Consider the following 15,397-nt stretch of genomic DNA (forward strand, 5'->3'; position numbering starts at 1 on the left):
TGGATTATTTCCTTGCCATTTGCCTCCTTCTTCAAAATGACAAGTATAGGCAAGGCAAGGAATTTAAGGTATCTAGTGTTTTTGGATGTCCAAATCAAAGGAGGTCCTCTGAGCTGAGCCACTGATTCAGTGAGAATATGTTTCTTGATCTTAAAACATTAAAAAAAATGTTTTAATGTTTATGTTTGAAGAGAGAGAAAGAAAGAGAGAGAGACTGTGGGCAGGGAAGGGGCAGAGAGAGGGGGAGACACAGAATCCAAAGCAGGCTTCAGGTTCTGAGCCATCAGCACAGAGCCTGATGAGGGGTACGGATTCGTGGACTGGAAGATCATGACCTGAACCGAAGTCAGATGCTCAACCAACTGAGCCACCCAGGTGCCCCATTGATCTTAAAACATTTTAGATGCTTCTCCAAGTGCATGAGACCTGTGCTATGCCTGTGCCTCAGCTGCATAGAAGACAGGGTAGAGTAGGTCTAACACTTGGCTTAGAGACAGTGAAAAACACCTCTATAAAGTCAAGGTTTCACTTCTTTCTCTTTTTCCATCTTGCTTCAGCTTATTCCAGTGATATCCACATTTCAACCATCCTTGGGGGTCGACTTCCAGAGAACTGGAGTCCCTCCCCTCTTTTCCCATCCTGGCAAGCATGTGCTTCTCTCTGCTTTTCCACATGAGTAATTTTGGAGCACCAGTGGAAACCTCCTGATGGATATTGGTTCTACTCCTTGCTTTGCTCTACTACTTGCTGGCTGGGTGACCTTAGGCAATTCAGTTGACCCTTCAGAGGGTCAGTTTTCCCATCTGTGTAATGGCGCTACTTACCTACCTCATAGGTTTACTGTGAAGATTAAATGAGATGATGCTTGTAAAGCACTGAGAAGCCTTCCATGTAATAGCCGTTCAATGAATGTGTAGTAATTGAATGTGTAATTCAATGAATTCAATTCAAAGTGTATCATTACTTACAAAATGGTGATTTTGCAAAATCCCCATCCCATCAATACCCTCTGAATCATGGGCACTAGGGAATCCAGCCCTACAAGAGACATTTAGTATAGCTTAACAGCTGGGGCAAAGCTCTTGGGGGAATCCTGGTCCAGGATTAGTTTCCTGTTCCATTGACTGCCAGGTCCCTGTGTCTAAAGACAAGGGTCAGGCTCCTCTGCCTGCTCCTATTGCTGAACAGAAAGTCTGCTCAACAATGAAGTTGTAGACCTCTTCAGGTGAGATGGAATTTTTCAAAATGGGATTTGGCCTCTATTTCAAATTCATTTCTTCTGTGAGTACGTCCATGCATCCAGAATTCAGTAAAGCATGTTGTATGTTAATCTAGGAAGGGCTGGTGAACATTTGGGGGATGATAAAAAGAGACAGCTGTGCCATTAGACAATTCTATGATTTATGGGCGTAAGATGTTGCCAGACTGATTACTGAGTGATTCAATTCAACTCCTGGGTTGATGTGGCAGTTTACCATGTAGCATTCGGCTCTCAGATCCACCCATTTCTGCTCAAACACAGCACAGCCCGTGCCTCAATACTGAGGGTATGGAGGAAAAGGCAGTCAGTCAGTGTCTAAATATGGCGCATGCAAGAGACGCTCGGGGAAGATGTAGCTGGACCTCTCAGGTAAGAACACCTATTGGTGTACTACTGGACCCCTTCATCGTTTGGAATATCTAGGGCAATGACACCAGCCTTTAGGAGTGGGATGGTATGGTCCAAATTTGATAATGGTCCAAATCAGCACAAGCTCTTGGCAAAACTGGGATAGTCTTGAGTTTGTCTTCTCATGCCCATGTCTGGAATTCTTTTTAGTCTTCTCCAAAAGGCTCAGGGATATACTGCTGCCTTGAACACGGAAGTGGCCAACTCTTGCCATAGGCTCATATTCTTCTCCTACCCCAACATCATTGTGTTAAAGAATCAGTTGACTCCAAGATATAGTGTTTCTCAGCACCCAGGGGAGGGTGTTATCTCTTACTGACTATCCCCTCCAAGGGGTTCCTTTGGTGAATGGGGACTGCAAAGGTATCCCATAAGTCTTCCGACCAGGAGGGCCAGGATATTTATTAGCAAGTCCCTCCTTTTAGAGAAGCCTTCCTCTTGGAAGACATGGACAGTTTTAGATGATCAATCCTTCATCAAGGACACTTAGTTGAAGACTCTAGGCCCTGGAACAGGCAAGCTAGCATGGAAATCTGGGGTGGTTTTGTGCCGCTCTGATCACACCAATTTCCTCCTCTTCCACCCAGACACTAACTGGTAAAACTAAAGAGATCTCACCTGCCCATGAACAGAACAGGCATTGATCCTACTTAGCATAGGTCTCACAGACAGTACTAACTCTTCTATAACATCCATACTGGATGGAACCCTTTGCCATTTTCATCTCCCCAGCATACATTTAATGTGGACCACTTCCTTCCAGAACCTAATGTCATCATATTCTGTGGATGTTCAGATTCTCCCCACCTGGCCTCTCCTTTACAAATACCATTATATCAAATACTTTTTAAATGTTGGCGGGGGGGGTATCATTTCCTCACATGCACTTGAAAATGAGGGGGGTGTTGGTTTAATTGTTATAAATGAGATTTATAACTGGCAGTTAGTAGGTGGTGGCTAGAGATATTGACTATCTTGCTGTATGTAGGATAAACCCACGTGAGAAAGAATTTTCTGCCCAAAATACCAGTGTAACTCCCATTGAGAAACACTCCAAGTTCTTCCCTTCCCACCACCCCTCCAATCAAAGTTTATCTATTCTATATCTCATTGTCTCGTTGTATATTCTTCCTAAATCTGATCAATTAACCTAATGCTAAGGTGTTAGGGACTGGTGATATTTTATTATTTTATTATTTTTTATTTAAAAAATTGTTAGTATTTATTTATTTCTGAGAGACAGAGACAGAGCATGAGTGGCAGAGGGGGAGAGAGAGAGGGAGACACAAAACTCATAGCAGGCTCCAGGCTCTGAACTGTCAGCACAGAGCCCGACGTGGAGCTCAAACCCATGTACTATGAGATCATGACCTGAGCTGAAGTTAGATGCTTAGCCACTGAGCCAAGCACCCCTACTGATATTTAATTTTGTTCTCTTCCAAAGAAAATCGTGTAAGCATAGACTTTCTGCGCCTTCACCCAGAGGAAGCCATTCAAATGGTGGGATCTAGGGCAACTGGCAGGCTGGGCAAGTAGTAGTTTGAATACAGGGATATCTTTCTATTGGTGTTCTTTCCCTCCCCTGTGCAACCTGTCCACAAGGACAGTCCAGAAAAAGTGCTGGGCTTGAGGCCATTGCCACTCCACACTCCTCCCTTCCCAAGGCTAGCCCCTTTATGAGTCATGCAGGAAAGCAAGAAGCTGAAGGGAAAGAAAGGGTTGCTTGCTGTGGACTTCCACACCCTCCACATTTCCAAAAGGAACCCACAAAAGCAGCTCTGGAGGCTAAATGCATTTATGAATTCCAACTCAGCCTCAAACAGAAAGCAGACTGAATTCTTTCAACCCTTCTTGTTTATACTCTAGCCTCTAGTTAGAGAACAATATCACAAAGCTGAGGGAAAAAAAAAATCTTTTTGGACAAATCTGGCTCCCAGCTGCATGGTGTCATGTGAATAGGAACTTGGCACAGTAGGAGGGGAAAGGCTGTTATTGCAGCTGGCAGATGTCTAAGGCATCAGGTGGCGAGACCGCTCAGCATGGGAAGCATCGTGCCAATGAATAGCAGCAATTGGCAGGAAAAGGGTCGGGCTGGAGTAAGGGATGGAATGTCCCCAAAAGGGAAAGATTACCTAAGAATCATCTTCCTCGCCTAAGGCAGGACTATGAGTGCCATTTTCACGTATTCAGGGAGAGTCAGGAGGTCCAGATTCCAGATCTGCTTATAAATTGGGTGATCTTGGAAAAATCACTTTCTCTTTTGGAGCCTCCAGTGTCCTTTTCTGTTATAGAAGAAGATGAATCAGAGGTTGCAAATTGGAGGCCTCTGGGCCCAATTTGGCCAGTGGATGCATGTTCTTGACCTGCCCGGGATTGTGTGTGTTTGTTTCCACGTTTTGAAAGCCTTGTGTGCATTGGCTCCCCAGTTCACCACATTCCCCACTCTCCTCTATGATCTTACCAGTAGCCACCATCCCCTCTCAGCTGTTTCCCATAACCCCATAACCCCAATATCCATCTGGCTCCTGAAGGGTCATCAACCTTAGAAACCATAAACGAAGTGATCTCTAAAGGGGTCTTATAACTAATGTGTCTCCATATCAGCCTCGAACATCACAAGGAGCAGAGAGGACCTTGGGAGAAAAGCAGGGCATCCATGAAGCACAAGTAGGCCAAAAACTAACAAGTACCACTTAAGGGAACACTTGGGTAGGTGTGATTTTCTTTAAGCAGATTTTCTCTCCCCTACCTCCCAAAGGATATGGCCTGTTGAACATCCATGGCTTTTCCTGCACCTCAGTTGCTTTGATCTCTAAACTGACAATATACTTTCTTTGAAAAGGTACAAGCCTCACAGGATCATGGGCTGGGTCTTGGCCATTGTTCAGCTTTGATTTTTAAAAGAGTTATTCTTTTGTGGCAAATGGAACCACGTTTCAGTACTTCCTGTGTGATTAGATAAGCAGTTTCAGGAAAACATTCCTTTTTTTTTCTTTACAAGGACAGTGTGACAGCATGGACTTACCCTAACAGAAAAGCCCCTCCATCTCTGTGTCTGGCCACTGGCTAGCCCTGGGGACTTTCCTTCTCAGGCCAAGGCCTTTCCCTTTTAGGTGCCCATTGTTATCCCTCCTCACCTCCGTTCCTATCCCTGACACCTTTTAGTATTATTTGTGAAAGGGCAAGATATATATATGAGGGTACAGTGTGAGGAGCTTGGGTAAAAGCGTTGGTGAAGGTCCTTTTTTTAAAAAAAAATGTTTAACGTTTTATTTTATTATTGAGAGACAGAGGGAGACAGAGCACGAGCATGGGAGGGGCAGAGAGAGGAGGAGACACAGAATCTGAAGCAGGCTCCAGTCTCTGAGCCATCAGCACAAAGCCCAACGCGGGGCCTGAACTCACAAACTGCAAGATCATGACCTGAGCAGAAGTTGGACATCTAACCGACTGAGCCACCAGGTGCTCCAGTGAAGGTCCTTTTTACAGGGAAGTTACAAGTCCAGGGCCTCATGACTTACCTGCTCATTTCACCTTGCTTCATAACCAACACTGTGACTTTTACAGTGGCTTCTTTGAATGTTCTAGTCCTGGCTTAAAACATGCTTTCTTGGGTCCCTGCTCTCTGCAGAAACCAGATATTTTCTCCTTACCCTCTGGCACTGGCTGAGGGCTGCAGGCAGGACTGATGTATCTTGTTGTGATGTCGCCAGGCCACAGCATAAGACAGGCTGACTCACCCCTCCCCCAGTCTTCCCAGGAGCAGGGGTAGCAGCCAGATGTCTAAGGTGTAGAAGGGCTTCCTTGATGGACCGCAGGATGTGTTCCAGGTAAAAGTCCACAGGACCTCAAATTGTTGACTAGAAAGTAAATAAGCCCAATGCTGGCTAGTGAAATGGAAAGTCGGATAGCTTGGGTGTTAACCCAGATTAAGGTAATAGACCTTTGATGAGCTGAACCTCCTCCTGGACCACTGGGATACCTTGTGTTAATGTTGACTTTCCAGTTTTAAGTCCAACAAGACTCCTTTGGGACAAAAGTTTGTGATTTCAGTAGGTGTGAGTGGACAAATTGAATTATAAATGGCTCATTTGTAGCAGGAAAAAAAGCTAGTTGATATTAGAGAACTCGGGGAGAGAGACAGGTTTTTTTCTCCTTCAATATGCTCTTTGAATTTTCCCTCAGAATCTACCTTTCTGTTTTAGTTTAAAAATATATTGGCTTTCTATTTGAAGGGGAATATATCTGAATTTATCTTGATAATATTTTTTGGTTTGCGGATTGCCTTCCCTCCCTCATCCTATTAAGGTAAATAGCACTGGACAAGGAATTAGAAGAACTGGGTGCTAGACCTTTCCCCGCTGTTAACTTTGTGTGTGTCTTTTTTTTTCCCCTCTCTGGGCTTCAGTTTCTTCTAAAATGTTAGAAGAATGAATTCAATGAATAAGGCTTTTTAAGTACATTTTATGAAAACATTAATTAGTTCCACTGGACTAGCGCAATACCAGTTTATTAAATAATAAACAATCACTTAAACACACATTTATATAAAACTAACAAAGTGTGTGCATAGACTGTGTACAATGAAGAAATCTTAGGGATCACCTAGTCCCGTGATACCCAAGCTTCAACCCCTTATGTCTTTATGATTTTTGTCATAATTGTGCGCCCCCAGCAGTATTATTTAATGTCATTTTCTATATTGACTTGGTTTCTTCAAATTTTAAAAATATCTTAGTGTCACCCTAAGCAATAATATCCATGAAGTCACAGACTTGATGTGCTAGATATGTATCTTTGTAATAAGTTTTCATTTATGTGCCACCTAAAATCAACTTATGTGCCTAGACTTGGGGAATACATCTCATAATTTGGACGATCTTGCTTGGGCTCCTCGTTCAGATGTGGAAACTCAAGGTTGGAAAGATGATTAAATAACAGAGTTTCTTATCACAAAGTTTCTTATCACAGGTTGCCATGGAGGCATAACCAGAGGCCACCTTCCCTGACTATGTCACAGTCAGAGGCAGAGTTGTGGCTAAAGCCCAGACCATCTGATTTCTAGATCAGGCCTCTTTCCACCTCACCATGCCGCTCCCATGGTTGCCATTATGATCTAACTATTCATATCTCTACTAGAGATGAGACTAGAATCCAGGTCTTCCTTGACTGTGGCAAATTATAATAATAATAAATGAATCCTGTGACTTCGGGGGAGCCATTTAATCTTTCTGGATTTGAGTGCCCTTATTTGTCTAAATGAAAGAATAACTCCAGTTCTGCCTCCTTCCACGTGAGGAGAATGGTACTAGCTGCCATTGACGAAGCACTTCCTGGCCACTATAAGGGGATGGGACCAGATGATTTCTCAGGGGCCTCTTCTGCTATGAAATGTTTTTCTTCTAACGAACAGGATAAACCCAAGTTTGCTTCTCCAAAGGAGTATGTGTGTATGAAAGGAGTATGAATACTCTAACTTTAGGAAAACCAGATATTCCTGCAGTCCCACTGAGTAAAGTAAACTCAAATCAAACAAAGTCTATAAAGTCGGGGGCGGGGGGAAATGATGGTTTTGGTTTCCCATCAGGCATTTGTGTTTTAGGCAATGAGTTTCCTCCAGGTAGGGTCATCAGGTGAGCATCTTGATCTAGCCAAAGCGTAGGAGTTGAATCCTGTCAGCTCCAGCTGTTTATCATCTGTCAGATGGGCACGCATCACTGCTCTGATGACATCACAGAACTGCTTTGTGCACAAGTGAGGAGGTGGCTGTGCACACCTGTGAGAAAGCTAAAGCACCCCACTGGCTTGGGCAACTTTTGCCGTGGGATCTGTTCCCTGTGGGAGAGGATGGGTGGGGATGTTGCCTCTTACCAACAAAGGTGACATCAGATAGAGGGTGCTTCTGGGTAGCTTACCTTAGCCTTGGCCACTCTCCAATTCTCATTTCTGTCATTTTTATGTCCTAGATTTACTATTCTGAAGGTGGACAAGCTACAGCCATCGGGCAATTTAAAGGTCGGATTGTAGGGTCCAACGACCCAGATAATGCATCTATCACTATTTCACATATGCAACCAACAGATAGTGGTGTCTACGTCTGTGATGTTAACAACCCCCCTGACTTTGTTGGAAAAAATCAAGGCATCCTCAAAGTCAATGTGTTAGGTATGGGCAATTTTTTTTTTCTGTTTGTTTTTTTCTCTTCTTGGAACAACTAAGTCCTTAAATGAGCAGTGAGTTATGGTGCTAATTAAGTCCCAGGGGGTAAATATCCTCCCGGCTCCTTTTATTAGCAGGGAAAGAGAAACACACCACCATCCCAACCTTCAGAGTAACACTGAGAAATCACTCACAAAACATGTTGAAACCGTGTTGCCAAAATGGCAGAAAGCAGAAGATAATCCAACCTCCGGGATCCGTATCTCTGATGGGTAGAATGGGAACAGAGGGACAATGCATAGTCGCCACTAAATGATCACTAGCGGCTCCTCCAGAGGGAACCTCCAATTGGAGCCAGTCCTACCTGGGGGAGAGAACTGTCATTTTATTATCTCTCCTAAGCCAGGCACAATTCCCACCATTAAACCATTCTTTTGAATAAAGGCGGGAGGGTCCCTTTTAAAATGGGGGGCGGGGGAGAGGGGAAAATGGGTGATGGGCATTGAGGAGGGCACTTGTTGGGACGAGCACTGGGTGTTGTATGTAAGCAGTGAATCATGGGATTCCACTCCCGAAACCAAGAGCACAATGTATATACACTGTATGTTAGCTAACTTGACACTAAATTATATTAAAAAAAAAAAAAGCACTATTTGGAGAAAGGACCACATGTTAAGCCATAGTGAGAATTTATTTATATACAGATATTCATTATGTGGCATTCAGCAAGTCATATCTGCTTTTCAAATGCATTTGGAGTGGTTCATTTATACAGTATTTATTGAGTGCCCATTTTGTGCCAGGACCCATGAGGTTTACAGTGATGGAGGCATAGTTTCTGCTCTTGGAGAGTTCACAATTTTTGGTGGTTTCTAGCACTCCTTCCAGTCTCTAAAAGGACAATGAGAGTTTTGCTCCTGTCTGAGGGCCTGTGGAAGTACTGAAGGGAAAAACGAAAGGGCTGTCAAACCTCACCAATCAACCATTTGAGCTAAGGGATCTCCCATTTCTAAGTAATCCTAAATGGAGCTGATCCAGTCATTGTTCCTCTTGAGCTGTGTACATCCATCACAGGAAAGAAGGAACTAGATCCAACCAGTGACTTGATAATTGACTAGCTTGGAAAAGCAGTAGTTGGTAACAAGGTGCACATCCAGGAGAACCATCCAGAATCATCTGAGCTTGCCTCCCAGGTGATGCCCAAAATGAATTGTGAGGTTTGCCCACATCTACCCAACTGGAAAAGAGGGAAAGGTCATCAGGAGCTGATTTTTAAGAGTGGGGTAGCTCAGTCATGCTTTTATTTTGCTGAGCACCATGTTAGGCATTGGGGTACAGGGGGAAAACAAGAGAATTACAAGCCCTTTCCTGGGAGAGTTGATGCTCCAGTTTGGAAGACTAGTCATGTACATGGGAACTAAACAGTGTGGTATATATGCTGGGGGTCAGAAGGCTTAGGTTCTGGCTCATACTCCACTACTCAGTAGCCTCAGGCAAGTCAGTCCACTTTTCTCTGGCCATTTGGAGATGGGGTTGTAATCTCTGCCCTGTATTTACAGGTTTGAGGATCAAATGATATACTGGAGATTCAACTTTCAAAGAATTTGGGGGAATTAGCCCTCTAAAGGTTTTCTGCTGCTCCCTGGCTCTGGGTTGTCCTTCTGACCAGAAATAACCTAAAGAAGCCAAGCCTCTGTCTGAGGAGTTGGGCATGGTGGGGGCCGTGGGGAGTAAGGAGGCCAACTGTGGGGAGAGGTGTTGATATTTCCTTAGAGATCACTCTTCCTAGCAATGAATTTCCCAGAGACATTCCATTACCCAGTGATGGACGTAGATCCCATGCTTTTGCTCATTCATGCATAAATTCATTCAACAAATCCTGAACACGTGTTCAGTTACTGTGTTACACAATGGTGATGCAAAGATAGAAAAGACAGGGTTTCAGCCCTCCAAAAGTTTAGAAAATAGGGGCTGGGGTGGCAGGACACAGTTTAGGTAAAGGAAACAGCAGTGAGCAAAGGCGCAGGTGGTTTGGACTACCATTCATTTGAGAGATATCCATTAGGTATGACAGCCTTGGAAAATGAAGCTTTGAAAAATACCCAGATAGAAGTTTGAATAATTATTTTGTATACATTTGGAATAAGCACCCTATTCCTTCTGTGATTTGGCACATAAAAAGAAAACGATGAATTTAGAGAAGGCTTGAGAACACAATGAAGCATTTTCATTTACTTTGTGAGGTAAGCCTCTTCCTCCCAACCCGGTTCTGTTGAAAGCAATAATGCTAAATGGTAGATCAATGGCTATGCCAGTAAAACATCCAAGTTCTACTGGGGATGTTAACTGGTTGAAATGGCAATCCCATCCTGATTCAGTAGTTTTAGAAAATATATAGGTTTGGGATGTGGTTCAAAGTGATTCACTAAGTGTTTTGCTAATAAAAAAAATAAAATGAGAGAAATGTGTCCAGCGGGGGGAAAAAAAGCCTATCTGGGTTTGATTCTGGGCTCTAGAAACACTCCCCATTTAATTTTATGCTCATAATGCTCTATTCTGCTGTAAAGGCGATCCGATCAAATCATCATGGTGATAATCAGACAGTTGCCATCAGACAATCAGATGGTTGCCATGGGGTAAGGAAAAGAGAATAAAGAGCTAAGTGGAAGAAAAATACTTTAATTTAAAAAACACCTGTTTAAACAATGGGGCTAGTGAAGGGTGTCAAAGAGCTACAGCTGCATCCGTCTTCTCACTCATGTGTAGAGTGGGTTAGAGCCCGAGACTGGAAGCTTAACTTCAGTAGCAGGCCACAAAATGTAGGAGCCCATGCCCAACAGCAAGTCCATGTGCAAGGCATTATAGGCATTACTTTACTTACATAAATTCAATATATTTGGATTAGTCGGAGATAAAGTCAATATATTAGGATATATAGTATCCAATATGTTTGGATGGTTTGGATTACAGATGAGTCAGCTGAGGGGTGGTTATGTTAGGTTACTTGCCTAAACACCGTCTAGAGTAAAACTGCAGAGCGAGCAGTCTATGCAGATCCAGAACTGTGCTCTTAACTGCTGCCTCCAAACTGATAGCTGGAGAGCCGGGGGAGTCCAGAGCATTCAAGGTATAACTGGCCTGAGCTAGAGAAGCTGTGTCTTTGGAGGGTTTCAGGCCTAGGTGAAGAGAAGAAAGGTGAGTTGGTAAGTATTGGAATTTAGATTATTATCTACATGTAACACGAGGCTTCGAATAAGCTGTGAGCAGCAAGATGAATGAGGAAATTCAGATTCTCACTTTCCCATGGGACTTCTCCACGGAGACGTTTTCATAAACAGCTAGAACTCAGTATGTCCCAAACTGACCTTATTGTCACCCCTTCCTCCTCTGCCCTCCTTCCCTGAAAACCTGCTCCTTTTGTATTCTTTATCTCAGGATGACAAACTCATGTACCCAGCTGTCCAAATCAGAAACCTAGGAATCATCATTGCCTACACTTTCTTCTTCATGCCCCCTATTCGTCTGGTCACCATGTCCTGTCGATTCTACTTCCTTGATACCTTGTGACGATTTTCCCTCCTCACACCCCCAGAGAGCAAGCAAACCATCTAAAGCATTAAAAATGACCATTGTCCTTCCCCTATTTAAATTCCTTCCATGATGGGGCGCCTGGGTAGCTCAGTTGGTTGAGCTTCCGACTCCGGCTCAGGTCATGATCTCACAGTCTATGAGTTCAAGCCCCGCATCGGGCTCTGTGCTGTCAGCTCAGAGCCTGGAGCCTGCTTCAGATTCTGTGTCTCCCTCTCTGATCCTCCCCCATTCATGCTCTGTCTCTCTCTGTCTCAGAAATAAACATTAAAAAAATTAAAAAATAATCCTTCCATGATGCTCCTGCTCTCTGTATAAAACACATGAGGGGCACCTGGGTGGCTCAGTCGGTTAAGTGTCCGACTTTGGCTCAGGTCATGATCTCATGGTTCGTGGGTTGGAGCCCTGTGTCGGGCTCTACGCTGACAGTGTGGACCCTACTTGGGATTCTCTCCCTGCCCCTCCCCCACTTGTGCTTTCTCTCTCTCAAAATAAATAAATAAACTTAAGACAAATACACGAAATGCAAAGCTCTCCAAGCTATGGCCTCTGCTGCTCTCTGGCCTCATCTCTCACTACTCCCCCCACCCCACTTCAGAAGTGTTTCAGGGTTACTCTTGAATTTTTGGTGCCTTGTCCAGTGTCAGGCACATAGAAGGCAAACAAGTAAATGCACGTGGAGTGAAAAATAAAGATCTCAGCTTCACGTAACACATCCTCTCAAAATGGGCTTCCCCTACCGATGAGGGATACAGGCAAATTCAAACCCTCCAATAGTTTTGTGTCACCCATCCCCAGAGAAATTAATGTCAAAAAAGACTTATAAAGGAAAGGAAAAATATAGCATTAGTAAAACAAATTTTGTAAAAAGAATAAATAACAACTTATTGCAACGTATTTAAGGGTCCTATTTTCCTTTAAAACTGTGCTTCAAAAGTGTAAACTCTGTCCTTAGTCATTTAGTGTTTGCTTACATTTGGCAGTTTTAATAAAGGCATATTTTAAGACAATGCGGATATGCATGGTTATGAATCTGGGGAGGAGGCTGACAGAAGAGATGCTGTTAGAATCTTAATGGCCTGGTGACTGGAAGGCCCTTGAACCTGAAGTGCTCTACCCCCACCTGGTGGTACAATCAGAAAACTGTCAAACTAACGTTTCAAAGCTTTAAAAATGGAGCGCGCACATTCTACAAAATGACAGTGAGGAGGTGACTGCAGTTGTTACAGAGTGCAATTCCCTCCTCAGGATGTTTACTCTTTGTCGTTGCCTTACAGTCAAACCTTCTAAGCCCCTTTGCAGCATCCAAGGATTACCGGAAACTGGCCATCCTATATCTCTTTCTTGCCTCTCGGTCCTTGGGACACCTTCCCCTGTGTACTACTGGTATAAAGTTGAAGGAGGAGACATCGTCCCAGTGAAAGAAAACTTCAGTAAGTACAGCCCTCTGTGGGCCCTGGGTGGCTTAGTCAGTTAAGCTTCTGACTCTTGGTTTCAGCTCAGGTCATGATGTCACAGTTTCATGAGTTTGAGTCCCGGGTCGGGCTCTGTGCTGGCAGCACGGAGCCTGATTGGAATTCTCTGTCTCCCTCCCTCTCTGCCCCTCCCTCACTCACGCTGTCTCTTTCTCTCTCTCAGGATAAATAAACTTTTAAAAAAAGTACCGTCCTCCACAGCCCCTGGCAAGGTGTGGTGTGTGTGGTTGGCTGACAGTATGTGTGTGGGGCTGGTTGCTCATCTTTAGAACTCAGTCTTCAATTTTTCTGGAAATGGGATGTCAAAAGATCTCCTAACAAGATGACTATGGTCTGGTCTTATCCCCAGCCTGTAGAAGTCAAGCCTGTTTTTGGCTCGGAGGTGGTGGGTATGGAGAGAATAAGGATGGTTCCAGATGGGCTACCTTTGGAATAGTCCCACGGGGTCTAGTTGGACCCAGAACATCTCCGGGAAGGGAGGCCAATGTGGGGATGTGGGTGGAAATTGGGCAATTCTGCTACATTGTTATGATCTGTAGCCACATAAGAGATTTCAAAAGTCTGTTTCCTGTTTCTGACAGACCCAGCCACCGGGATTTTGGTTATTGGAAATCTGACCAATTTTGAACAAGGTTATTACCTGTGCACTGCTATCAACAACCTTGGCAATAGTTCCTGCGAAATTGATCTAACTTCTTCATGTGAGTTAATCATCCAGCTTGAATAGTTTCTCCTTAGGTCAAGTATCCTGGGCCTGCCAACCCAGTAAATGAATTAGGATCCCTGGTTAGTCCTTTCTGCCTTTCTGGAGATTTTGGTGGTTTATTTATAGGTTGATATGATGAATTACTATCCTAAAATCTAATAACTTAATATGTGCTGTAATCTGCCCTAAGTCATTTACAAAAATTTTGTTTAGCCCTCATAACATTTCTAGAAAGTAGGTATTACTATTTAGTAAATAAAACAACAGCCCCATTGATATTACCAGACCGAATTTTCTTTGTGATGCTGTTGGTGAATCCTGGTGAAACTAGCAATCTGTGTCACATACGGAGCTCACAAACTTTCCAGTTCATCAGTAATTTGTTAAGATCTGTCTCTAATAATAATAGCAATAATAGCACTTGTACCTACAGCTAATATTTGTGGAGCACAAATGGTGTGCCAGATACATGGCCGGGTGTGGTGAGTGTTATCTCACTCAATCCTCCAACCACCCTGCTGAGGAGGCACAATGTACTGTTAGCCTCATTTTACTGAAAAGGAGACTGAAACTCAAGGAGGTAAGTGACTTGCCCAAGGTCATCCAGTTAGTGACTGGCACAGCCAGGATGCCTTTAAACCACAACCTTTCAGGGGCGCCTGGGTGGCTCAGTCTGTTCAGCTTCCGACTCCTGATTTTGGCTCAGGTTATGACCTCACAGTCGTGAGATCCAGCCCTCCACTGGGCTCTGTCCTGGTCGTGGAACCTGCTTGGGATTCTCAATCTCTCTCTGTCTCTCTCGCTCTCTCTCTCTCTCTGCCCCTCCCCCGCTTATAGGTGCACGTCCACATGCTCTCTTTCTATCAAAACAAAACAAAACACCCAAAACAAACAACCTTCCAGTTCAAAGGTGCTTAGTTACTAAGCAGAGTTGAGGGCCCGGAGTTGTAAAATTGGGCCAATCGGGGGCAAGCTGTCACAAGGGCTATCTTGCCACACCTTTGAATGGTCACTTAATAACACTTAGGATCATGTCACCTATTCATTATTTCTAACTCACTTTGAATCTGTGACTTAAGCATATACCGTATCCAGGTGGCCAGTTCCCTTGGACCATTGCTCTCCTGTGAAGCTAAGGTTTCTTCCTTCCACGTGTCCTGAATCAAACACTTTCTCTCTGCCCCTCCCCCCACTCTCTCTCAAAATAAATAAATAAACTTGAAAACAAAGAGGTGAGAGTTTTACAAGGGTGTCTGGGGGGCCGAGTCCCTTAAGCATCTGACTCTTAATTTCGGTTCAGGTCATGATCTCACGGTTCTTGAGTTTGAGCCCTGTGTTGGGCTCTGCGCTGACAGTGCAGAGCCTACTTGGGATTCTCTCTCTCTCTCTCTCTCTCTCTCTCTCTCTCTCTCTTTCTCTATTCCTTCCTTGCCTGTGCTCTCTCTCTCTAAAAATAAATAAATAAACTTAAAAAAAACAAAAACATTTTGCAATTCCAGGTTGCTTCTTCATTCAGCTAATTTCTATTCAAAGGTGAAGGGACATCTTTTTGGTCTTTGTCTGTGTTCTCATTCTACCACAGTCCCTTGATCATGTCTTATGTGTGTCTCTATATCTTTCCCAATCCTGTTTTGCTTTTCCAAGGGTACAGTTATACTGCACATGTAGAGACTCAGCAGTTGTACTTGAACTTGCTTCCACTCAAATACTTTTTTAAATGATTTTGGCATTTGACTGCCTGCTCACTTCCCCCTCCCTTCCCTTCCCTTCCCTTCCCTTCCCTTCCCTTCCCTTCCCTTC

The 15,397-nt window shown here is 43.9% G+C and overlaps 1 protein-coding gene across 2 annotated transcripts in view; it reads left to right on the top strand.

Annotated features, from left to right (window-relative positions):
• VSIG1 (V-set and immunoglobulin domain containing 1) overlaps nucleotides 1-15,397 on the top strand; it is a 38,199-nt gene that overhangs the window by 18,140 nt on the left and 4,662 nt on the right. Inside the window, exons 3-6 of one of the 2 annotated variants that reach the window (XM_049644159.1) lie at nucleotides 1,523-1,630; nucleotides 7,636-7,834; nucleotides 12,694-12,849; nucleotides 13,473-13,592. In XM_049644159.1, the coding sequence (XP_049500116.1) occupies nucleotides 1,523-1,630; nucleotides 7,636-7,834; nucleotides 12,694-12,849; nucleotides 13,473-13,592 (583 nt within the window). The remainder of the gene's footprint in view (nucleotides 1-1,522; nucleotides 1,631-7,635; nucleotides 7,835-12,693; nucleotides 12,850-13,472; nucleotides 13,593-15,397) is intronic. The other variant, XM_049644160.1, reaches the window with a different exon arrangement.

Source organism: Panthera uncia, chromosome X, assembly GCF_023721935.1.
Source record: "Panthera uncia isolate 11264 chromosome X, Puncia_PCG_1.0, whole genome shotgun sequence".
Classification (NCBI taxonomy): domain Eukaryota; kingdom Metazoa; phylum Chordata; class Mammalia; order Carnivora; family Felidae; genus Panthera; species Panthera uncia.